General features: G+C 37.4%; 1 protein-coding gene across 1 annotated transcript in view; it reads left to right on the top strand.

Moving 5' to 3' along the window:
* The window catches only part of SNX5 (sorting nexin 5), a 1,365,310-nt gene extending 1,348,242 nt beyond the window's left edge, over nt 1-17,068 (top strand). The window contains 1 exon segment of the mRNA XM_044056982.1: nt 13,550-17,068. Coding sequence (XP_043912917.1) covers nt 13,550-13,597 — 48 coding nt within the window. The 3' untranslated portion in view covers nt 13,598-17,068.
* Nucleotides 17,069-27,646: the final 10,578 nt, after the last annotated feature.

Here is a 27,646-nt window from a genome sequence, read left to right as displayed (position 1 = left end):
AGACAAGGTACAGGGTTCAATTCTCACATGGGGTAAGTGGCTAGGCTTAAAATGGCTCACAAAGACAGTTAGCTTAGTACTAATCTATGAACCTATAATATTATCTTAGTATTAATTAACAGTTAAAAAGTGCCGTTTACAGTTTACGGTACTGTACTTAGTTGTCCTGCATGTCTTTCTGTCATCTGAGCACTGTCATAGTGGGTATTCCTGCTTAGAGAAGCTAATATAGCTGCACACCAGAATTACTTTTATTGGATTCACATGCTACCATATGTCATTAATAACAGTGCAAGTCCACCACTGGCATACACAGAAGGGTATATCTAACTATGGAAAAAAATAGCTAGAAATGGAGTGTTTTCACAGGTGAACAAATAACGGTTAGGGTTTACTGCTGCAGTGACTCTTTCGTAAAGATCTGCTGATCTTCATACTGATCACTGCTGCAGTAACCTAAGCTATATGGGTTATATGCTGCAGAGGTTGTAACAACCAGCCAGGTTTGGATGCCAAGCCCTTCAAAGATTTCCTGATGGCAAAAAGAACGTTCCTTTCTAAGGTTTAAAGGATCAACAGTTGGCTTATGCTGTCCCATTGATGAGTAGATGCATTCTCTCTGGGGAAAAACCTTCCATGTATCACTTATAGTGTTTTAGCTTACTTTCCTGTGTGAAAAAGTACAGTTTGATCTAGAATTGTGCTTTTATTGACTGTCATGCGGCTTTACTGTACTTTTAAACAGGAGCACAGTTTTGTGTTTGACAGTTTAAAAGTTGATTTAAACACTCTAAAAGCATATTTTATTGTGGAAAAGCTTTTTAAACTTCTTTTTAGGGTTGGCAAAGTGTATTGGAGTACTTTTTAATTGTTTTGTTAATAAAAGTGACATTATGCAACTTTTAAAATTTTACTGGCTTGCGCTGCTTAGTTTCCCGGGGAAAGAAGGACCATTTTTGGCTTGACCACAGTCTTCTTCCTGCCACAAAAAGAAAAAGTTAACCAAACAGCATTTGCTGCCATAGCATGCTAACAATTTGCCTCAGTCGCAGGTTAGTGTCTGTGCTGTGGCCAAAGTTGGTTCTTCAGAACACACAACTTTTTCCCTGGATCCCTCTGGTGTCAATACAGCTTTTATGACCAGGTGTTAGCCATGTCCTCTCTGGCTCTTGGGGCCCAGCAGTGGGCAAGAAAGAGCCACTCCCATCAGCCTTGAGAGAAGGGATAGGGAATGTTTCTGTGGTTAGCCAGAATGTTGTGCCCATCCCTGTGGAAGCTGCTACTGCCATTAATAAACCTTTTTGCCCCAAATTAAAAAAAAAAAAAAAAAAATTACCAATTCCAGTTCTACTGGACAGGTATAGTTTTATTAGATCTGGCTCAGGGTCTTGTACAGACTTTAATCCATCTTGTACGGTGGTTTCAAGTAAAAGAAAGAGAGATTCCTCTTTTCCTGAAGAGATTAAAGAAATTTCATCTGTAGATTAATGTAATGGTTCAGATGCATTTTTTCTCCTCAGATTTTTGATTCACAATCAGAGGAGAGCACAATGTCTGAATCTCGCTCTGAGGGATTCTGTTCCTCTGGGATTATTTCCAGAAAGTTGTATTTTCAGTGGGAGAACACTGAGGTTTCTCGGTCAAACAGAAAATACTATGAGCTGTTTTAACTGGAATTTCCAGAACCTCTTCCCATCCCCTCACTGCTGTCAGTGTTGGAGGATGTGTTTGTCACAACTTGTGTTTTTTTTTCAGCTAACCAGTTTGCTGCACCTAAGAAAGCAGATTGAACGTACCAAGTTCCTCAGTCTTTCAAATTTTTATACTCATCCCAGACCTGACCCAGCAGCATAGCTTTAGTTAATCCAGCTGCTACCAAGCATTGTGTTAATTCTAGGGCTGCTGCTTGATTTAAAAATGTAATCATAATTAATTGCTCAATGAAAATGTTTAATCAAAATTATCTGCATATTAATCAACATTTTTTCCTTCAAGCAAATTAGTCTAGCACTTTGATACAAACTGATAGTGAATAAAAACCAAGACAAGACAAAAAAATATATAAGAATTGATGTCACTTATTTTTTCAGCAAATTGCTTAAGCAGGCCAGTTTATTTACATTAGTTGGTTCAAGGGATGCTCTTTTTTATTAACATATCCAGGCACCAAAAACAAGCCTTCACAATGGACAGTAGTGGCTGAGGGTGCTAAATATTTTCTGGGTAATTGTCCTTGTGTAGCTTCCACCACTGCAATGGATCAGAGTCGGTGTAAGTTTTTTCACGTCTGTAGCGATCAACAACTTTTCTCAGAGGAGGAAAGAGGCAACAGTGGCTCATCTTCAGAGTTTAAAAGTTCATGCATTCTCATTGTGGGTGGTTCTTCTTGATATTACCATGTTGATCAGAATGTAACACAATAACTTGTTACCTCTTGGCAAACCTTGTTTCTTTTGTCCTTTTGTAAACATTTAAGATTTTTGAAATGTGGGTTCAGTGCAGTTGCAATTTCTAACCATGAAATGTTGAGTTTCAGTTTGGATTTGTTCTAGCTCTGTCAAAAATGCTTCTTTGAAAAGTATGATGCTAGCAGGGTCATCATCATATACTACCATTTCAACTTCAAGGTGGCAGAGGGTTGGAAGTATCATTGAGCAGGAAACCTACTATTCTCTGCCCAAAAATTCTGTAGCATAGCGACAGAGATTGAGAAACTTTTGTGCCAGACACATTTTCTCCCACTCTCTGTTGGTAGAGTGAGCCTGTGTTTGTGGCCTGGCTGCACTTGAGTTTTCAGCACAGCTTCTTTGTTTAGAAGTCATTCTATCATCTGAAGAGATGAATTCCAACATGTGGGACAATCCTGAATTAACTTCTCTGTCGCTGATACAGTTGCATCTGCTGCATTGTCAACTCAGCACTGTTCGCAGAACTGTGTTTAAAGTGTCCCACAACTTTGCAGCATTTAGCTAGGAGGCCTTCAATTCCACAGTCTGCAGCTGCTTTATTTATAGACAACTGAAGGCTGTGTGCTGCACAGGGCATGTTCTGAAATGGCAGTCTTCCTAGAGCAGCTGTCACATTACATGCATTGTCTGTGCCAAAAGTAGTCATGTTCTCATAAATTCCCAATGATCTTGCCACCAATGAAAAGTGCTCTGCAGTTTCCTAAATAGTGTCATTCATCAATTTGCTTAATGCACAGTGCAAAGAAGTGAGAAACCCAGTCTTTGTCAATGAAATGACAAGCACACCAAGGTAGCTATCATTAGTCATGGACGACCAATAGTTGCCCAGTAAAGCTACAAATTCTACTCCTACCATAACCTGATAACTTATTTTTCTCTCTCTTGCTTATACACAGAGTCAGTTCAATTGCTGATGACGGACCTGGAAGGCAAAGTATATGACAGATTTCCACTGGTGATGTGAATAATGTCCTGGAGACCATTATCAGTGACTATGTTAATTGGTCAGCTATTCTCAGCAATCCATCTTGCAATGGCATTAGTAATGTTATATTTCTCCAACTAATGTAGTCTGGCAAAGTGCTGATTCAACTTTAGTTGACGATGCAGCTGATGGTAGTGGGTCATCGTGAGCAATAAATGCATGCTTGGTTCAAAGGTGATAATTCAGCAATGAATTGCTACAATGATATTTAAACTCTTTCTTGCGATATGTGTAAACCACATTATCACTAGTTTTAAAAACAAACTTTCCATTCAGAATTGTTCTTTCCACCTTTGATTCCATTTTAATCCAACTCAAAAGTGTAGTCACTTTCCCCATAAATTCCCCATGATCTTGTTACTGATGAGTAGTATTGTTCCATTTGGACCATTTGAACCAACTTCCATTTATCTCTCACAAAAGGAAGACTGGAAACAACATGGGTAGCGATCAAGTGAACCTGACCTGATGCTGTTTACTTAACAGTGCTTGAATTAAATAATGCATGTAGCTTTTGCATTAAATATTTTAATCGTTTATCATTTTTCCGCATTAATCGCACATGATTAATCAGCAGCCCTAGGTAATTCTAATCCTTTTCCTTCTAGCAAGGATGGCAGAACAAATGAGGAGCTTGGGGAAAAAGTGCTTGCTCTTCTACAACATTAACTTCTAGAATCTTGACTTGTTAGGCTCTTATGTTAAAGTTTATTCTGACTGATTGTGAATGTATGAGGAATATTTGATTTGCAGTTACCTCCTGTGAGGAAAAATCTGCTCTCTGTGGTTTAATTTCTTTGATTTCTCAGGTCACTACTCATTGTTTAAATGTGTTCTATAGATGCTACATCCAGGGCTGTGGCCGCTGGTACCATGTTGAGGAGGTTGTGCCTGTCTGAGCTCCCAGAGGAAGTAAAAATGAGATTTTAAATTCACCTTTGGAAAGAGAGATTGCTTTTGTACCCACTTCTGCAGAGGCCATGAAAAAAATGTGATGAAAGGACTAAGATAAGGGAGTCTCTCAAAATTTTCAACCCTCCTCCTTTAAATTTTCCAAGGGATTTTATACCCCGTCATCCAATTTTGGCAAGAAACAAAATAGCTGCAGTAAAATGCTGGTAAACAGACATTTAAAAAAACAGTGGTGAGGACGTTCTAAATAGAAAGCCAGGATGCTCCAGAACAAAGAACACCTAAATAAGTCAGAATGATTATGTAAGGCACCTTGCCCCCCTACTCCCACCCCAACCTAACCCTGGCAGTCCCTTCACTTCCAGAAAATCCAAATATCCAATTCTCTCTTTGTGGTAATACATTGTTTCAGAAAAATGGATTCTGAGACTTATTCACTGTGGTACAAATGGCAGTCAAAATAAATCCTTCCTTTACAGGGAATTATTCCAGTCCTCCAGACCAAACTTCTCTCTTCCCTCCTGTCCTACACACATACTTTCTCATGGGGTAATAAAAACAGTTCCTCCTCCCCACTTGGAAAAGTTTTTATTGAATGTTTCTGGTGCCAAAGAAAGAAAATGTCTTTAGACCAGTTCTGACTCCTTCATTCCTGAACCAGCTTGTGATGGTGCCCATGTTCAAAATACTTTCACTTCACAGCCTATTGCCCCTTCTTCCTCATTTGATTTTTCTTTAGGTGCCCTTAGATTTAAAAGATGCTTATCACATTTCTATCCATGCAGACTTCACAAGTTTCTTAAAGTTTTGTGCTTTGATCTCATTATCAGCTCTCCGCTTTATTCTTTGAGCTATCCAGTGCGCTGAGTGTTCATAAAGTGTCTAGCTGCAGTTATAGCCCATTGCAGGCTACAGGTTATCCATTTTTTAATTTTGTAAAGATAAGCAAGTTATGTATGGTCTTTTTCAAAGTGTCAGGCATCTCTCACTTTGGCAAGAAATCTATGCAGGCTTGGATTCCAAGAGAGGATTCAAAAATCTTTTTTGACTCTATCGCACAGGGTTGTGTTCCTGGGATATCTGCTAGACACCTCAGTACGAAGAGCTTTTCTTCCACAGGAAAACATAGATCTGCATTTAGGTCTATTCCAGTAGTTTTCCACTCACTTTGCTCACTGTGAGGACATTCCCCAGGATTCTGGGTATGATGGCATCAATGATTTTCATGATACCTGTAGCAAGACTCTGCATGAGAATACAGTGGTAAACAAAGTATTTTAGGTCCCAGCATCAACAGCCATTATCTTTTCAGATTCCAGTTCTGAGATTTGCGAGAAGAGATCACTTGGTTGAGACCTCAGATATCCTTATTCCGGGTCTCTCCTTCTCCCCTCCTGCTCTAAAGCAGACAGTCATCACAGATGCCTCAGACTTTACTTGGGGAGCAGTTTTAAGGAGGATAAAAGTGCAAGGTATCTGGGACAGCAAAGACAGACACAAGCACATAAATATAAAAGAAATACTGGCCTTTATTAAGGCACTCAGGCACTCCACTCTCTGAATCAACCCTGGACCCCACATTAAGTTAGACAATATCGCAGTGATGTGGTACATAAACAAGTAAGGAGGAACCAGGTCCTACACCTGTGCAGACTAGCCATGCTAGCATAAGTTATAGCTTTACAGCACAGTCTCATTCTATATACTTCCTACATTCCATCAGGGCAAACCTGTGTGGAAAACCAGCTGAACAGGAGAAAGGTTGACCCTCATAATGGGAAACTAGATGGGGGAGGGGTCTTCCAAGATTTGATCCATCTGTGGGGAGTTCCTCAAGTAGACCTTGTTTACTCCTCTGTAAATAATTGGCTGGCAAAATTCTGCTCCAGGACTCCATGCAATAAAGTCTAAAAGACATGCCTTTTCTTTTCCTAGGATAGAAATGTTCCTCTATCCCTTTCCACCATTTCCACTGATTTCCAGGGTTCATTTCTGAACTTGCATAAGAACAGAGGTGTTTGATACATTCCAACTCCAAACAACTTCAAGTGACTGCCTGAATGTTAGGATCCTAATACTTTTTAGGCACCTTTTAACTGAGGGCGTGAAGCAGATACTAATGGAATCAAGAAAGCCTGCTACTAGAAAATCGTGTATTAAATGGAAAAGGTTTTCTAGTTGGTGCCAACAACATAATCAACACCCATTCAGGGCTAGTTCTGTGGTTCTTCAGTATTTGTGTGAGTTACTTTTTTGTGGCCTGTAACTCCTATCAAGGTTCATCAGCCATTTCTGCATGTCTGCCCATGGGTTCTCTGTTTTTTAAGACATTCTCATGTCAAAATGTGTTTAAAAGGAGTATTGCATAAAAGACCTCCAAGAAAATTGTCGACTCCTTCTTTGGATATTAATTTTAGAAAAAGTTGATCCATTTGAACCAGTTTATCTGTCTGACTTGAGTTAATATTGGAATCAGTTTTACTGGTCGCTTTGGCCTCTGAAGAAAGAAACATCTGAGTTACAAGCTCTTATAGTGGATCACCCTTATCTCATTTAACACTGACAGGGTTTCCTTGAGAACTAATCCTTCTTATTGCTGTTCATTTTAAAGAACATAGTGGTGATTTTACATTACAACAAGGGACAGCTCTTGAAAAAGTACAAATTAAATTAGGAGATAGTTTATATTAAAAGAATGACTTCTTTTTAAGGAAACTTTTTTTATTGAAATACAATACTTTGGTACCTTATGGTCTTAATTGTGAGATTAATTGAAAATATTTGATTTGTTTTATTGTTTTATTGATTAATTATAAATTGCTGGTTGGTTTGTTATAAATAGGGATGTTTGGTATTGTTTGTTGCTTCTTGAAGGCTGTTGAGCTGAGGCGCTAAAGTGAAGAACAGTAACATTTTTTGGGGCCAGTAGCTTGTTGCTTTTTTATTTTTGTTGATTATATATAATCCTTTTTTTATGCCTGAAGTGCTATCCAAGTTTACTTTAAGCCAAACTGTTATCTCCCTGTGTGTTTTCCCTGAACCCTAAAATGAAGGAAAAAGGATACTTTACACCGGATGCCCACAGACAACTCCAGTACTATCTTGACAGAACAAAACCTTTCAGAATTTCTCATCAGTTGTACATTTCTTGGAAAGGTAAAAACAGACAACCTGTGTCAAAGCAGATTGTTTCCAAATGGTTGTCTCAAGCTATTACCTTTAGTTTCCCCATTACAACAAAGCTATTCCAGGCAGGGTCAAGGCACATTGTACCAGGACCTTGGCTTCATCTGTCCTTTTTTTTGGAAAGGGTTGGACCCTGCAAATATTCTAGAAGGAGCAACATTTTCCTCTGCCCATACGTTTACAAAGCATTACAAGTTATATATCCCTTCTCCAGGTCTAAGTCTGGCTTTGCTGGGAGAATTCTAAGGATACTTCTTCCACCTCCCAACTCTCAGTTCTACACTATGATACTTTACCCATATAGCTTAGTCTGTTGCAACAGTGGTCAATAAGAAGAACATAGTTCAGATGTATAAAACTTGCCATAAGAGTAGATGTTCAAATTATCACTGCTGCAGTACCACTCCCTCATTCTATCCTTATTTTTAGTGTGTTTTTATGGGTCTATATTGCAACATTGAATGCTAAAAACAGCGAATGATGTTTCATCGACACATTTTTAGCGAAAGCTGAAAATGTCGAATCCACAGAACAGCGATTTCTTTCCTAGGGAAAGAAATTGCAGTTCCAACCCCCGCAAAAAAAAAAAAAAAAAACATTAAATACTTCCAAACACATGCACACATACCCTAATCCTAATTATACTCCCCCAAAAACCAGTAAACAACTAAATGCACATATGAACATAACCCAACCATACATTTAATGAAAAAAAAAAACAGTAAACATTTTAAACCATATGCACTTACCTTAACCCGCACCCTAACCCTAAGGTCAGTAACTCTCTCACATTTAAATAAGTTCCAAACACATACACACTTACCTTAACCCTAATTCTACCCCCCCAAAACAAAAGTAAACCACTGAAAACACATACACACGTAACTCAACCGTACATCTAACACAAAATATAAAACAGTAAACACTTTCATACATATGGACTTACCTTAACCCGCACCCTAGCCCTAAGGTAAGTAACTGTTGCACAATCACGCTTGGGAGCTATACCAGACGAGCGACCACACTACACTTCAGAACACGGCAAAACAACAAAGTGGTCAAGTGACTTCTTTTCCAGAGAAAGAATACGCTGAACAGCCGCTTCACTGTTTTGTCTGTTTGCTCTACATGTGTCGACGAAAACGCATTCGACAAAATGTGTTTTCGTTGTACTCGTAGGAACCCGTTTTTATACCATGATTTGAACATTTGTTTTATATTGTTCCTAGCAATGTCCTATCAGGGCTCAGCCTTCCTACCTCAGTTAGCCTGAAAGCTTTGAGGGGTTTGGCACAGACACCTGTTTCTTTAGAAAGCTCAAGCTGACTTAAATGGGTGCATGGGAGTTGCCCTGAAGCAGTGAAAGCTGAGTAGCTGTTGTATCCTGTGCAGGCTGTAACTCTTGTAAGCTTAGACTATTGCAGCGGTGATCATTCAAACATCTACCGTTATGGTCAATTTACTTACTGTCAAGACTATGTGAGTAAAAAAAAATGTTCTGTTGTGCTGTGTGTCCTGTACATAAGACAAAGGGAATTACTTCTCTAACATTAAATAATACCTTTGAAATTCTAAGTTGAATCACATAAGTGAATTTCACATTCATTCAGTATACTGTGATTTTGCTAAAACTCAAATAGAAGGTCTTGCTAAGTGTTATGTAAAACTAGGAAATAAAACTTAGAAAAAAATATAAAACTGTGGTGTAGAATTGTCCATTTTCATGCAGACTTCACCAGGCAGTCTTAAGACTCCATGGAAGTCTTTCAGCTATGACCAGGGCCATAAAAGTCACTAACAGCAGTATATTATGCAGACATTAAAGTGAGAACATTTAACATAATTGTACATTAACAAAGTTCTAATTAAATTGTATTTTAAGCACAGTAAATACAGTACAGGTGCTTTAAATATGGCATTTGGTGCAAGCCTCTTTCCATGGTGCAGAGCGATGGAACCCTGACTCTACTTCAGGTGACTAGTTTTGATTCACAGCCCTAGCACTGGAGGAGTCAGATGAAGAAACGTTTTGTGGCATTTGACCCATTTGCCTCTCCCAGTGGGGATCAGGAGAGTTGAAAGCATTTGGATGACATGCTGAGTTAGGGCAGTTTCCTGGTGGAGAACAGGAAAACCATTGCTGTTGCTTGGGGGGGGGGGTAGGACTTCTTGGAGGGAGTGACTCTTGTAGAAGTCATGAGGACCCTTTAGTTACTCCATTGCATGTTCCTCCCCAGCACTTTGAGTCCAGAGGGGGGAGCAGAGCTACAATAATAAGAATCTCAAAACCACCCCAATGTCTTATTGATGGCCCTTCCTGGTTTACCCTTATCCTGGTGATGGGGAACAAATGGGCCATAGGATCAGGTGGGGTTGATCGATGCACAGTAGGGGCAAAAATGAAAAAAGAAAAGGGCATTTGACGTAGTTCAGCCATTATATTCTGAAATTCACATTAACCACAGAGATGCTTGCTGCTAGTAAACTAATGAGTAGTTTCATGAGTTAAAGTTTATGTTGCAGATGCATCTAGAATAAAAAGCTTGAAGAGCAGTGCAGCACAGTGGTGTAAAGCTTTGGAATGTTGCCTCACAGTATTTGGGTTATTGGTTTGGTTCCATGTTGAGTTTTGTCTGGGTGTTGCAGTTTTCTTCAACATCCCAAAACCATCCAGTAGATAAATTGACTGTTCTCAAGGTGTGTGTGTATGTGTGTGTGCCCACTGAGTTTTGTGGTAGGATGTGGCAACTTCAACCCTAACGTAGTGTAAAGTAGATGTTCAAGAGTGAATGATATCAGTAACTGGACCTTTTTTTTAATGCACCTTTTTGCATCTTCTGTCATGAGTCCTTCTGGATATACATTCATTTTTCACTTTTTTCATAACTGCAATGAATCTTCAAACTGGAAGTTTTGTTATATGATATGGATACTAAGATATAAGCCATTAAAATGTTTTTAGTCCCCTTAGTCTTGTACACAGGTCAGGCATACTTTTATCAACTGGAGGAGAAGTTGTGGATAGCAATTAAAAAAGAGTTGAAGGATTTTATCTGGGAAGGGAAGACAGCAAGGGTCAAGTGGGATAAGCTGATTCGACCAATAGAACAAGGTGGAATAGGATTACCTAATTAGAGAGGATATTTTAGAGCAGCACACTTAAGGCTCTTTTACATAGCACAAGCAAAAAGCTATAATTCAGAGTGGAAAGGAATGATGCTGACACAGGGAGGAAGCTCAAGAAATAAGGGGAGATTGGGAATTTGGATGCAGACTCTTACAGAGAACAACCAAAATCATAGAGTATTATATTCATAAAATAGCAGAGAGTACTCTAAGAACCAAACCAGCACCAGAATGGAGAAAAGAGATTTTGCCAATAGGGTTGACTGTGGTCAGGGATACAGATAATAGGCAGGAGGGGGCTGGAATTTATTGGAGAAAACTGGCAAAGAAACCAAGGTATTGGGAGCAAATAACTAGAAAGGGAAAGGTAATAGAATGGGAAGAGGCCAATAATTTATTTGGAATGCAGGTTATTGCCTTCCCTATCAAGGACTGGTATCATAGTATAGGCAAAGAGAAATAAATAGGGGGCTCCTAAATGAAAGACCAACACTAATAGAGTTTTTAATAGAATTTAGAACAGAAACTGCCACTAAAGGAATAATTAGTAAAACATATAAAATATTGCATGATAATTATAAGAATCAATCAGAGGAGCTTAGAAAGGATTGGGATGAGAGACTGGATAAGTAATTCACAGAGACAATGGGGGGATATATGTATATCTCCCAAATATGCAACAAAGTCTAGAATTAGGATCTTTGCCTGAAAGTGTTTGCATAGGTATTTTTATACCCCAACTAGACTCCAAAGAATTTTTCCTCAGGTGGATAGCAATTGCTCGAGGTATGATGGGAAAGAGAGGTGGCTGGGAGCATATTTTTTGGGAGTGTGATGAGCTGGCAGGCCTTTGGGATTCCTTGTGGACCACTCTGCTAGAGTTGCTTGGTGAGCATATTGAACAGACTGGGGAGATGATTTTTTTGAGTTATGCTACAGAATCGGAATTGTTCAAACATAGTAAAGCCTTGCTGAGTCTAATTATGGTGGCGGCCAAAAAAACAATTACTGGAAAATGGAAATCAAAGTTTAAACCAACTTTACTAGAAGTAGTGACTATAGTAACAGAGATAAAACAACTGGAATTGGGATCTTTCGAAAAAGGAAGGAACAAACTGTATAGAAAAGAATGGAAATTGTGGGAACAATATATGCAGAGCAGGAACAAGGAAAAAGAGGCAGGATTTGTATGCACCATATAATGCTTAACTGACCATGACTGGATGGTTTGTAAGTGATGTATAATGTTGACAACTACAGTTGGTTCAGTGGTGTTTGTGATGTAAACTGTTTGCAACTAAAGTGATATTTTGTATGTTTTTCATTTATATAAATGTGAGATTGCCTTTGTCATATGTGTAAATTTAATAAAGATTTTGAAAATAAATGTGAATCGTCCTTCCTCACTAAATGTTCCCTCTTCTGATCCCCTAAAACGAGTTCTAGATGATACTTTTTTTTTCTGTACAGGGTACAGACTTCTCCTTCCAGTGAATGAGGCTTTAAAAGCTATCTGTAGGTTCTTTAATGCTAGTTCAAGGAAGTATCAGGTTTTGAATAAATTTTATTGATTGATTGGAAAACGCAGTTGATGTAAGTGTCTCTTCTAGGGGGTGAGCTGTGAGTTAATCTGGCCAGGTGAAATGGCCAGAGTTGCACAGTGTGCACTGGTGGATGTAGTAATCAGAATCAGGTCATGTACCTTCTTGCCACAACCAGTGAGGAATAATGCCAGGCTGATAATTACATAAGAGTTCATTCCATAGCATTGTTTTTTTCCTCCCCTATCCACAGGCGTTTGCCCAGTGGCTGCTCTTTCTTAGCTTCATTCACCCATTAAGTCTTGACAGGACAAGAGATGAGCAGTAGGGAGCTAACCAGTCCATCTGATCCAAAAGACTTCCTTCCCAATCCTTGGAGGCCTAATCCCCCACAATAGCTCCCTTGAGCTTCACTGTTGCTTTTGAAGAATGAGTGCAGCCACACATGCCTTTCCAGATAAAGACAGCACCCCACTGAAAGTGTGTGTTCCAAAGACTCATACCCCATGGGTACATCATCTAGTAGTTTCTATAGTTGTCATCCAAGTTGTCAGCCACATCCACCTCCTTCCCCCCAAGATATGGGGGTAGAAGGCATTAGCCATGTGCTGTCATCCTCTTGGGCTGACCATTGCAGTGTCTGTGCTGTGCCACTAGTTGAACACCACTTATCTGGGTTGTGGTCATGTCTTCAGCCCTCTGATTTGATAGCATTAGATTAAGGGAAGTCACCCTGTGTTAGTGTTTCCCACCATCCATACATTCATTTTACATACCTTGTTCCCCATCTATATTCATCCTCAAAGGACACAATCTTTGCTGATTATTCACTATAATATAGCACCATTCCATTACTACTTTATGCCATATTTCCTACTAACTGCTTCCAGCTTGCTTCCCACAGACGTGGATATGGAAGTAAGATGGATGTGATGGGGGGGGGGGGTACATGAGTGGAAGAGTAGAAGGCACTTGCTTTGTTAAAGCAGGAATGTTTAATACTGGACCATTTCCATGTTTATGGTGCTGTGAAATTAACTCTAATGTATTAAAATATATGCCTGTATGCTATGCATACCTTTGTACATGTGGATGCATGTACATACTAATGCGCAGACACTCATTTATCCGGATGTATCTGTCTGTGTCATGCAAGAAAGAAGCGTGAGGGAAATTCTTTTGATGTGCAAATAAAACTGCATTTTGCTGTAACCTCATGGGATATAGTCTGTGTTTGAAAACCTTTAAGGAGTATAGTGATGTTGAGAACCTTACAGGTGTTTTAATGTTTTAATTGTACATAACTTTTTGTTGCCGTATTGTTTTTGCAGAACAAGCTCTCTCTCCTGCAAAGCTGCATTGAAATAATGAAGAAATAGCAAGACGGGCATTTGTATGAAGATTCAATATTATTTGCACTTGAAGCAGCAATTCCAAGTGGCCTCCTAGCTGCGATTAAATCTAATTCAGGATACAGAGAACCAGTCTTACATTTTGTCGCTATATGGCTGGACCAACACATCATGAAACAAACTATTTTTAATACTTGGTTTAATGGGACTAACTCGCTGATGTGGTATAGGTTATGAATGTATATATACAGAATTTAACTTTCTATGTGATGCTATACTTTTGTGCTGGTGGCAGTGTGGTTTATGGGTTTTGGGCCATAGTTTACATATGCCTGATTGGCAAAAAGGAAAGAAAACTTTTAACTGTAAATTATTTTCTTACACTGCATGACTCATAAAAGTATTTTGTGGTAGTGGTAAATAATTTTGTCCTTCATTTCAGGTATCCTTGCCTTCAAACTACAGCTCTTGCCATTGCTGAGCATTTATTTTCTGCTAGAATTAACCCTCCACCCTACTTTTCCATTGCAAACACTTAGACACACATTCGCTAGGTCTTTTCATTTCACAATAATATAGATAGTATGCAAGTTAGTTTTAATGGTCATATACGTACAATAATATCTGCATTACAGAAAAAATATATAAAAAGTCTACATTTTTGTAGTCCGTACCAGCAGGCAGTTGTGTACTGTCTCCTATAAAAATTCAGATGCACATCCTTTTTAGAATGTTAGCATTGAAAGACTTCCAATTTTCCTTTGAATTAAAAAATTATTCTTTTACTTGCTTCTTTACATCTTCACAAACTGTGATGCGAAAATCCAGTAGTTCTGTCCACTGCAAACCATGTTTGTATATGGTAATGCTTTACCGACAGCTGGTGTGAATTTCCCTCATAATCAAATAGACAGCTGTTAAGTAAACTGCATTGCTAATGCAGAAGCAACCATGGTTTATTACTGTTATGCACTAACATCATAATGTAATTGCATGATGGAGATGCATTCATTTTCCATCTCTTACATCTTGTGTTGGAGAAAGATTTAGGAGGTACTGTATGTGCATCCAGATGTGTATGTACAATGCTTGGACTGTACAATTGACAAGTGCAGTTGCTGCCACTTTCTCAGTTTTAGTTAATCAGAGGCTGTTGTATAAAGAAGTGCAGGTCTATACTGATGTATATATATATATACCTCTGCAGATAGACACAAGATTAGATGAGTGCAGTTATTCACTATACACAGCTTTCTTTTTGTTCAGTGCTTCCAGTCCATCCATCCATTCATCCTAAAACCCTTTTCCCATTGCCTCTCGAAAATGTTTCATTTGGGGTGTATAAACACAAGAAAGGTGTCATGAATTATGTGGCCCTGTTGATTTTCTCATTTCAAACTTTAATTACTTTTTTTTTTTAATTGTAGGACTATATAGAAGATGGTGGCTATGATTTCTTGCTTCCATAGTTGCACTGATTTGTGTTTCACTGCACCTATCTAAGCTCATTCCATTGTGTAGTTAAGAATGTGTTATGCCTTCACTGATTGTTACATCTAATCAACAGTCACATTTTTAAATATCAGCTGGATACCATTTGTGTAAGTGCCATTTTTAATGCGTACATTATGCAGGACTGTGTATTGCTACTGTCATTACCACGTATTGTCTTTATGTCCTAATAGTGTGCTTACAGGGTCACATTGCTTTTAGTTTCATTTCATAAGCCCAGTATCAGCCACAAAAATGCTGATTTCCCAAGGTGCGGACAGTGTAGAAATGAAATGCATCATGAAAGCAAAACAACAGTCCACTTTTGCCAGCTTTAAAGATCATGTTTAAAGGCCCTAAACAACCTTTTGCTTTTGTATAAAAAAGTGTTCGTATGAATCTTTATGGATGTGAACACTTTTTCATACAAAAGTAAAAGGTTGTTTCACACCCATTTACAAATAATTGCTTCAGAACGCTCAAGACTAAATACACTGAGACGTGTTTGTCATTTATATTCATGGGTTCCATGATGCGTTTATATCACCTTGGGTTCCAGCTCTAATTATGCTGGATTTGTGTAGGATAAGATAAGTAAAGTTGTTGTGTAACAGCAAAGCTGTTAAAAATAGTTTGGCAAAAAAAAAAAAACAATCCATTAATTTTTTGCGAGTAAAAAAAAAAGGTAAAGGAAGGTTGACTTTGTGCCTTTAAACAAGCTCTTTAAAATGTCCCTTGATACTAACAGCCTCAATGATATAGCTTCAGTTTCCAGGAGAAAAGAATTTGCAGCATTACATCAGTAGATTGGGCAAAAAGCAAGCTGAACAGTCTGTGCTGGTTGATCTGCCTTCAGCAGTCTTTAGGATGAGTGCTTGTGTGTGTAAAAGTTATAGAAGTCAGGCTTCATATGTGTATAAGGGACATAGCAGTGAGAATTGGCCTTTTGCATTGCATGTCAAAAAGTGCAGGTGCAAATGTATTCAGTACTATTGCACATTCAGACTTCTTTCCAGTGTGGTATTTTCTGTAAATTAGATTAAAGAGTAACAGAACTGACTTACAGAAAGCAGAATGTTTGTTGTCCTGTGGTTTAATGGATTGTAATGTGTTATGAGATAGTAGCATGTGAGTTACTATGTTTGGTAATAAGTTTTACATGTATGTAATTTGGGGGATGTTTCCCTAGAATTATATTCTATCTTAAATGATTTTGTATTTAAATTTAGTATCCTTGCATATTTGCCAGAATATTACAGGTAATTGCAGAAGTGTGCATCAGGGAACATTTCATACTACTGCATCATGGGAATTCTGATTTTCTTTTCACAATAACACATTGATTCATTACAATGAAGCCGAAGTAAAATGTCCTATTCTGATGATCTAGTCAAAATGTTTACGTATTTACATCAGTAATAGAAGCATACTTGAAATTTCTTTTAGAAAATATATTTTCAGTAACATGGAATACATTGACTTGCTGGACCTTTTCTAATGTAAAATAAAGACCCAGTTTTGTTTCACTCCCAAGTAACCAAACTGCCCCAAAGTTTGCTTGTAAGAATGTGCTGAAGTTTTAAGAAGCACCTTTCATCTCTATGTGGGGTTTTCCACAACAACTGGGCTTCCAGAGGACCTTTGAAAAGAGAAACAAAATGTAGATTTCCTGATTATCTCTTTCTGAACACAGAGTTGAGGATTTTTTTTATCCCTAATAGGAAGATAATACAAGTTATTGATATACCTTCCAAGAAAGACCTTGTATGCAGTTTAATTTCATATGTATTTGTTACATTTTAATGATATGTAATGTTAAAAGAAGTGTAGAAATTGAAATTGATTGCTTCTAAATTATGTGTATAATGAAAATATAAAACCTGAATTTCCATTAAATCCAAGGCATGGCTATGAAGTCTTGCTGTAAATTGAGGGTGGTACATGATAAGCTTATACAATTAAATGTGATTTATTGTAATAAACCAAAACCTTGGAATTCTTACTTTATAGGTGTGTTTACGTCCTTGGGGATATTTGTATATAAAATGTGAATTAAAGTTGTTAGAAGATGCACCGATAGATAGTTGAAACACCATGTATTACTTGCGAGACCATGCTGTACTACTTGAGGGGCAGAAAAAGTATTGTGATGTTAAAACACTGTAGTTTGCTCGAACTGACTGAAAGTTTGCTTACACTGGTAAACAGACTGCCTGATTTTTGTGAAGACATATTTTAATGCTCGTTGATTTATCTGCTATCAGCAGTCTACACTGATTCATCAGCATTAAGGATGCAAACAGGGGTGTTGTTTAGATCATTTGAATATTGTTATAAGTCCAAACCCGTTTTTTTAAGTTTCACACCCTTGTATCAGGATTAATATAACTATGTAGTGGCAGCTAGTATTGGACATATAAAGTTTAAATTTAAAGTTTAAATTAAGAAAGCAGTAAAAATTATCAAGAAATCCTCCTGAGCCTGCCAAGCCAACTGCATTGTATGTTTCCTCTAGCTTTCAAAACATAGATTTCATCATCATCATCAATAAGTGACTTAGAACACACTCAAATACCAGCCCTTTCTGGTAAAGTCCCAGTAAAGAAAACCAAAAAATTAATCCAGCGAGACAGATTACTCCAAAACGGCCAGTTTCAATGGTTTCAATAATTTAAGTGCCTTGATGTCACATGATTAATGAAGGGAGGCTGTATATGGTATTTAAACTGAGACATTACCTGAAGAAGCAGCTTAGTCTGTGAAAGCGCTTGTGGTGTCGACAATAACATTTTTTTTATTGAAACCAGCCATTGAGTCCCTCTGTCTCATTGGATCATTAAGTGACTTGGTGTGACATATTCTGTAAGACAGAACGAGACTTGTTCCTTCATTCGTGAAGTCCTAAACAACAAGGCCAGAAGTTTGTTTTATGTTGTTCATGCACAAATTTGAGATGCACATTGGTCTGCTGTCAGATAATTCTTTCAAGGGAATTTCTTGTGTTGCTACCCCATGCTAAATCTGCATTTCTGTGTTTCCCAAGTTGTTCTGTTAAAGTGCAATACATCCCAGTCCTGTTCACTGTCGTAGTGCTAATGATTGGAGAGATGCTGTTAGAAGGTAAACCTCAAAATAATGGTACAAAAGAAAAGCATCTCTGATGTTTTGTGCCTAAAGCACTTTGGCCATTACTTAGTATGACTTTTTGTATTGCAGACATTGAGGGTTGAATAGGCATTTATAGCTTGTCTATAGTTGCTGCATTAGAGATGTATTACAGAAAAAATATTCCTCCTTTCTAGTTTGTTTAATTAATCGTGCATTTTTAAAGGGCTGGTGTATCTTTATTTTCTTTACATTAAGATATTTTTGTAGCAGTCTGTTGTAATTTATAGTGTCACTGGCATAACAGGTAGCACACTCACATTTGGTGCTGGAAGGCCAGAAAGCTGCAAGTTCTTTTCCCCACACCATGTGATTGGAATGCTGACAATGCAGTGCACCATTTAGGAGGGTGATGCATTCCTGCAAGTGTCATCTTTGGATTAGATGTTAAACCGAGCTCCAGTCTGCTGGAGTTTGTAGTAGTTCAGCTGGAAGTAAAAGATCTCACTGCACCCACTGAAAAGATTAGAGGTCCTTTATTTACATCCTATTTACATGACACATTATTTATATTACATTTTTTACATAGAGCTATACATATTCAAAAATTTACAAAATTAAACAATTATTTACATAATGTCTATTTATACATTGTATTTTTTCTTCTTTATACATTTTTTTAAACTAGGCACCTACTCTTTTTTTCATAACCACCATCTGATTTTTCTTAATATCGATAATATCCACTTTGTTAAACATACCCAGGGATTCAATAAATTCTGTGTAGGCTTTGTACGATGGAGTTTACGTGTTTGCACAACGAGCAGCACTAATTGCATATGCATGTCGTTCATCGCTCTTACACGAGCACAAGTGTGGTTTCATGGCCAGCAACAGTGTTGCCAACCAGGAAACCGTGCAGAGGACCATGAATGCAGAGGGAACATGTGTACAAGTTTGTCTACAGGCAGAGACTCCCTTTGTGAGATTGCAAGGAGAGCCACAGTGATTACCAGGGGTGGAATTACTTGCAATGATAGCAGTATTAGCACATTACAGAAAAAGTGTACTCTGCAATGTACACTACAATAAGTTTTTGCATAATGGAATATTGGATGTGAGGGGGTCAGCAAGGTCAAATACAATGCAACATTGATACACTAGGCAGGGAAAGCATGATGATGATCAAAATAGCCGCAGACATAAATGATAGGAATGAAGAAGGTGAAAGACTGCATAAAATATGGCAATGTACACAAGATAACATATGTAAATGTACATACACTTTCAAGATAAGGCAGTAGCATAACATTGACCACATATCTACATAGCACAGTACGTACTGCTGTTTACACCTCCTGTCATGCCTCTCAACTGTCCATATTTTTGACTCATATTTTTTGTCTATTCCTGATAACATTTGTGATTTTCTGATTAATCACTGGGATGAACTGAGGATTGAAGTCACTAAATTCTATATATTTGAGTTTCAGACTTAAAATCCTTCAGAAAATGCATCTTAACACAAACCCTGTTACTCTACCAACTTTCTATGTTTATAAGCACAATATTTAAAATATGTCCCTATTTTTTGCCCTTTGTACCCCCCATTTTGTCGGGCTTTGTCCAAATTTCTTGCAGTAAGAGGTTGAGAGGTATATACACAGTATTCTACAGACTGCTAAAAGGTGACCTGTGTCTGGCATACAAGACTCCCTCTGACCCATTACTGATGGATTTACTGCATTATCAGCAAGTCAGATGGCATTAGAAATACTCAGTCTAGGGAATCTAAACCTCTTCTGCGATATTAACAGAGTGGTTTGGATGGACAGGTATATCTCACAGAGGGTACCACTGCTATGGAACAGACTTCTCATCCACATAAAACAAAGTTCATCCCTGTTCATTTTCAGTTGCAACTTAAATCGATGGATGGGAAACAGAAGATTTACCCTAGGACTGCCCCGTGTGGTACTAATGGACAGAGGCAACTCCTAAATGCTTTATCCCTTGCAGGTGTCCCCTCAAGTTATCTATGGTACATTTCCAGTTATATTCGTTGAGGTAATATATAACTATTGACCATGTGATGGGTAAGGCCAGGCTATAACCAAATGGGATAGGTTATGTCAAGCACAAAAAATGGAAATTGGGTAAGCTTAAAATGGCCTTGCAAGGGCATCTAGCGTAGTACTTGCCCATAAACCTATAAACATTGATGCACTAGTTGATAATAGCTAAAATTTGCTGCTAATGTCAATAACGTCTAGAAAAGATGCTGCTAAAAACTAAAAGTGATCTTGGCACCAAAACTTCATCAGCCTCTTTATATCTCACAGTATAATGGATGTTTTTATAATTACCACTTTAACAATTTTTAAAGGTTAGACAGAATTTGAACATCATTCAAAAACACATCTATTGTTTGAAATACATGAAATATTATGATTATCACCCTTACAGTATGCTTGGTTTATTATTGGATAGCTAATTTTTTATTTTTAAAATGATTGGTTGAGAAGATATTATGGCCTTGTTGGGTGTCGGTATCAACAAGTACCTTATGGCAACAAGAAGCCAAGGATGTTTTCTTAATGCTGATTTTATCAATCCTCCCTGCAAAGCTGGGTCTTTTCTAAACTATGCGATTACCTTATAGAATAAACTTCCATTGCAGCTGCATTCTGATTATTTGGTTAATCCCTGTAAGCTTTTACCATATAGTATGTCTGGAAACCATAAGTTCAGGATCTTTCATACCTGAATACAGGCTTCTTGATGACTTTGTACTGAGGTTTTCAGTCTGTTAAATGCATTGTAACACTATATCATTGTTTTATTATTTCAAAAATGCATTTCTCTTTCTATTAGTTACCTGTTGCTGACCTGCAGATATGATATAATGGTGCATAATCTGAAACGCATTGCTTGGTTCCAAGGTGTTATAAATATAAGTGATTCATTCTCATTATACATTTTTCATTATCAATATTGCAGTCATGATAGTTGTAAAATACTATAAAAATGATAATTCTACAGTAAATCACTTGGAACCCAACTGTTCTCAGTTTGCAGTGTATCGCTAGATGCTTTCAGCTACTTGTATCAATTACTCTAATGATCTTCAAAACTTGCTGTACCTGGTGTGAAAGACCACTCAAACTTGTGATGAGATTTCTGTTTTTCCAGTGGTCTTTCATACCACTACAGCAAGTTTTTTTTTTTACGCTAGCCTTGTGTTTGTGGTACTCTAATGATATTGTTACAGTTTTCTGACTACTTCATCTGGGATTTTATACTCTTGTCCCTGTGGCAAGATAACACAACAAAGGTGATCAGACTGTAGTCGCCATCATGCTGAACAAAGTCAAGAAGTGAAAAAAAAACATAAGTGAGTTTTTTCCATAAGTGAACAACTCTTCTGTTTTTTGTACTGTTTTGTGTTTTACCTTTTATACTAAATGGCAGCACCATACACTACACAAGTTATATTTATTGTGATTATTATTAACCTATCTTAATGATGGCACATGATTTAAGCAACTTCTCAAGCCTTACTCTTAAACTCACTTCTAGCTTACTTACCAATATCTTGATGGTGGTATTGACCATATCTGTCAACTGTCCATATTTTCACAGAATGTCCAGACTTGTGCCTCATATTTTTAGTCTGTTTCTCATATTTTTTCTGGAAAATCACTGAAGACTGAAGTCACTAAGTAATGACATATATTTGAGATTCAGACTTCATATCATTCAGAAAATGCATGCTAACACATATCCTGTTATTTTAGCAACTTTCTAATTTTATAATAGCAGTATTTAAAATCTCTCCCTATTTTTGGACCTCTCTCTCCCCATTATTTTAGGCTGTTAGCCAGCAATGTCCTCCATAGTATAGATCATGCTTGTCTACTTCACTACTCTTGATCATACCTCAACTTCTTTGCTCAAGAATCATGGACAAAGCCAAAAGTAATTGGGGGGACAAAGTCTCAAAACCATGGACAGTTTTTAAATATTACTCTGATTCACTAAAAAAGTAATAGAACAATATGTTTTGCATCAACATGAATTTTCTGAACAGTAAGAAGTATGAAATTCTAATATTTTGGAATCATTAACTGACTTTAATCCTCAATGATTTAGGACAAGACAAAAAATGTGAGGAAAACTCAGGGACAGTTGAAAGGTATGTCCTTGCTCTTTATTTTTTACCACTTAGTGTTTACAATATTGATGCTGTTAATGTGCATCTGACTGCCTCTCTTTCTCTGGAAGAAATTTATCTTCCTCGACTATACCTTTAAAAAGTCATCTTCTGTCTAATGTAGTCAATAAAATTAAACGCACACAAGTTCTGAGGTCAGATTTCTACTTTTATTATAAGATAAAAGGTAGTGTGGCAATTTTTCTGTTGTGGAGTAGATGTTCTTGCTGTAAGGCTGCTACCAGCACACGCTTATTGTTATATTAATGTGCCATGGGTGGGTTAATGAGTATATATGGCATTAGAAACCTCTGTTTTCATTAGTTACAATTCAGAGCAAGTTATGTCCCTACCGGTTCCTAATCCACATAGAATTATGGGATTGTATTGGCATTTGCATCAAGTAAGGTTAGAAGTGGAATTGTCTCAGTGCAAAGCAAATAATCAATGAATGAAAGGTGTGACCAAATATTTGTTATGATAGTAAGAAATATTGATTTTGATGGTAGACAAACGTATGCTTGGCCACCAAGGATATATATTCTGTAGTTATTAGCAGCTTTTATAATACAACCGTGAAAAGAAGTGTACGTTTTTAAGAGGCAGTCTTGAACCCTGTTAATGCTTTTTACTGTACACTTCTGGAAAACTATTTCAATCAATCACCACCATTTTTGCAAAATACTTTCTTGTTTCTTCCTCAAGCCATCCACCTTTTTCATCGGTCTGTGTCCTCTTTCTCTGTTATACCTCTCTTTTTTCCTAAAAATGGCAACCGATATGATACTGCTGAAACTTTTGAGGTACCTAAGCATATCTATAATGTTCCCTGTCTGCCTTCCTTCTTTATGATTATATGTTATTAGCTCTAAGAATTTCCATTTATGTGGTGTAAGGTACAGACAAAATGAAATTTGTGTCGTCTTCTGACCTGCTGCTATACAGCCTACGTCCTTAGAATGATGAAGTCAACAGAAGTAGACTTATGATGTGGTCTTGGCCAACAGTCTGTAAATAAAATGCATTTTTTTCTGTACTGTCAATGCTTTATCACAAGCATTTTGTTCTGCCAGCCTCTCACATTCGTTGTTTTCTTACCTTTAGATCATCTGATGCGACTACCATATGTCCTTTCTTCTCTGTTGATGCTGCTTCCCCTTCAGCTGTGCAATTTTTCCCTGAGTTTTACTTTCTATATACATTATTTGTGCATTGAATGTAAAGACCATATGCAGCATGTGCAGTTTATAAATATTTAATTGACATCAGTTTTGCAGCCTGCATTTATTTTTAAGTTCTAAACTGTTATTGTTGTAAGCATACAATACTTGTCATGCAGAAGAGAGATTAATTTGTTTTTGAAGTGGAAACAAAGTACAACCACCAGTGGACTTTTGAAAATTTCTGTGCAGACATTTGTGTGTGGAGGTTTTGGAATCCATAAATAGAAAAGTTTAAGTTCCCTGCCTTTGATATTTTCATTTACAACTCTGTTTTCCACTATTGCAGTTATGGCACTTTATTATTTATTTATTTGCATTTGTTTACCTGGAAATTCCAACTGGACACAGGTCCATTTACAACAGAGGCCCGGGGAGAAAAGCTCCACAGAAAGACATGGTAGATGGTAAACAATAACAATCAAGGAATGTATACAGTTTAGTTGTTATGGAAACATTTTTTTCTTCATATAACAATTAAACTATTAAATACCTATAATTTCACAACTTCATAATATTTTTATACCATATTTTAACATAATCTAACAGTTAACTTCTCGTAGACTATGTGAATGCCATTGTGCAAGTCTGTCCAAAAATGCTTTTCTGCAGTTGGTTTGCAAAATATTACTTTTGGACAGACTACATCAGTGTAATTAGTGAGTTTGATGCTCATAAATAGTATATCGAAAGACTGTCTTGAAACAAATAAAAAAAAGGTGACGTTACAGGTGTTTCATTCACAATTTAAAAATATTAGATTTTCATAATTTTTGCAGTAGATTTTTAAGGAGGTGTAATAGCATTAAGATTTCGTAACATTTTCTGTACTCTTCTGTGTATATCCATGAGTCCTCAACTCTTGACTTATACAATTCTTATGTAGTTCTGTCCAAAAAATATAGGGTGGTATTTGTAGTCATTACATTATGGCTATTTGTGCTGTCCATGATTGAGTGTAGCTCAGCTGAGATTCATACAGGCCACTTACACTAAAGTACAATAGCTGTGAATTATCTAAATCGAGTCATAAGATGTAAATGAGAAGTGATGTGACTCAGTGAATGCTAATGTCATTATTGTATCCAGTGATGGCTGGTGACTTCAAGTCAAAGTGGGGCTGCAGGAGACGTCTGAATGGGCATGGCCAACTAAAGGGGTGAGGTCAACTAATAAAGGGCAAAGCTATGTTACAGTGGGATCAACCCTGACCATGCTTAGCGATTTACATAAAATAAGTGCTCAGTCCCTATTGCACATGCTGAATATTCTACCAACATATTAGAAACATTTTAAACAAACATTCAGTATATACATGAACAGATATGAATTAACATACATTAAGAATTACTCAAACTTGCTAATTATTTTACATTAACCTTAATGTACAGACAAAAAAGTATTAGTTTTGTAAAGCTGAAATTACAACAGTAAACAGCAGAGCCATTTGTTTCATTCACACATAGCCCCAATCTCTTGCCTCCCTCACCCACAGTATCTTATTTGATCAGCAAGTTTACAAAAAACAAAAAAAAAGGCAGCACTCTCATTAAGGTAAGCTTTTTTTCACAAACAATACTCAAAATTCAGAGCTTGTGGTTGATCTTACTTCACTCAAATACACATTACTCTTTCAAAGCAAGCCAGAAGTGCAGTCATTCTATTCACACATAGATATTGCCCCCATCCCAACTGACTACACAGAGAATCTATTTTAAGCCTACAAGATTTAAAATAATGAAAATAAAAGACCATGATTTCATTGCTGTATTTCATATCACATAGCCATGAACTTGCATGTGATCTTACTTCAGTTCACCCATACACACTTTACTCATGCAAGAGTAGAGTTTGTTTCAACAACAAATCATTGGCAGACCGGCCTAATGCATCTTGACTAACCCTGCAAAAAAGATATTCCCTGGGACTCAAACTCCATGTAGGCTTCAGGCAGAGCCTACATGGAGTTTTCATGTTTGGCGATGTGTGCTGAGAGATGGCTCACAATGCATATTACAGGTGACCCATCTAAGTCAGGTGTCATGGCTGGCAGCAGTGGTGCTGGCCAGGAAACTGTAAGTGAATGTGGATATTAATTCTGTGTAAAGCATAACAGCTATGGTCCGCAAATATGCGCGGAATGCCACAGTGATTACCAGGACTTGACAGCTGTCAATGTGTTAGTGCAACCCATCGGCATAGAGGTTAACATAATGAGGGGACAAAAAAACAAATAGGGACATATTTGACATAGCTGTCACATAGAAATGTGTTAGAATGAAACTCTCTCAACCTCCTGGAGCAGGAAATCTGGACAAAGCCATAAATAATAGGGGAGAAAAGGCCCAAAACTAGGGACATATTTTTAATATTGGTCTTCCAAACTTAGAAACTTGAAGGAAAAATAGGTTGTACAGTATCATGAACTATCTGAACAGCATGAAGTTTGTAACTCAAATGTCTGTCATTAGTTTCTGACTTCAGTTTGCAATGACATGCCATTGATTTGCCAGGAAACCAATATGTTATGAGGAAAAGATCAGAAATATAAGATGAAAAATGGACATTCTGCACACATCGGGGTAGTTAAGAGTTATGACCTCAAATGTATGTGATATTGACTCAGTCCTGAGGTCATCCCAGTGATATGGCAGAAAGTCAGAAATTTGATAAAATATCTGGACATCCTGAGAATATCTGGACAGTTGAGAGGTATGAATGTAAAGTATATGGTCCAAACACGGTACAGGACACTGTACCTACAGTGCAGAGCATTGTGATATCCCATTCTTGGCATTATATACTGAAGCTGTGCAAATAATCTGTAACAGGACATGGACTGCCATGTAAAATGAACATTCAGGGGAAGTGTGTGTATTGAATAGGTGCACCCACATGAATTGTAGGAATGAACACGGAAAGAGGACAGGTGAAACTACCTAGTGTACAGCAGAGGAGGGCATGTCACTTGAAGATAGTTGTAACAGGAACACCAATCACATATCAATATGGTACAGTAGGGACTGTACAGTGAAAATGTGTTATGTAACTGTCACACAAGGTGACATAATTTGGAGGATGTCTGTGTGAGATGAGCATCCTTACATAAATAATGCAGAGGTCATTTATGAGGGATTTGACATAGAATCGAGGTAGGGTGCATATGCCTGAATAAGAGTGCACTCTAAGTAGAGGTCTCCAGCAAGGTGGGCACAGGTAAAATCTTATGGAAAATATAAGAACCAGCCATAATTATGGACAATATCAGAATAATACCACCAGTAATGCCATGCCTCTGATGTAACATGTGATTTATAGTGCTAAGAGATGAGTCTGTACACACACACAATTATGATACATTCACACTCTGAGGGTAATCATGCACACTGTCCTGGCACTGTAACATTTACTGGAGATGTTAGGAAGGGACACTGCTATACCTATATGCGACAGTATGGGCAATACAGGCTAGTTGCTTTGTTTGCATAGCACAATTTACATATTATATATATATATATATATATATATATATATATATATGTGTGTGTGTGTATATATATATATATATATATATATATATATATATATATATATATATATATAATATATGCCGCAATCCACACTGTCATGAATGATATCCATGCCATTAATGTTGTCAAATACCTGCATATGTAGTGTTTGTGCATAAGCAGTACAGGTACCACATATGCATCTGGTGTAACAACTTGATTGGTGTTCCACACCATCAGACAGTCATGTATATTCCCCAGAAAAAATACCTAGGTATAGGCAATAAGCTTTGACAGCTCACTGTGATAAAGGTAGTATATTTCTGTTATACATCACTGGAGATGTGAAGGGAGGTGCATGAAAAAGGGTGCATTATACACGTTATTATTGTGATGAAGACTGGGACCCAAGGAGGTATTATGGCCTCTGATGTGGAGGTCCTTCACATACCCAGTACTTGTGATCTATTCAAGGAAATAGCACTGTGATGATGTGCTGGTAGATGTACCACTTATCATCTACCCCAGCACATGGGTA

The sequence above is a fragment of the Protopterus annectens genome, chromosome 1.part2 (assembly GCF_019279795.1).
Source record: "Protopterus annectens isolate FY-2018-M chromosome 1.part2, PAN1.0, whole genome shotgun sequence".
NCBI lineage: Eukaryota > Metazoa > Chordata > Ceratodontiformes > Protopteridae > Protopterus > Protopterus annectens.
Note: the sequence above shows the minus strand (reverse complement) of the source record. Positions and strands in the feature narration are given on the sequence as shown.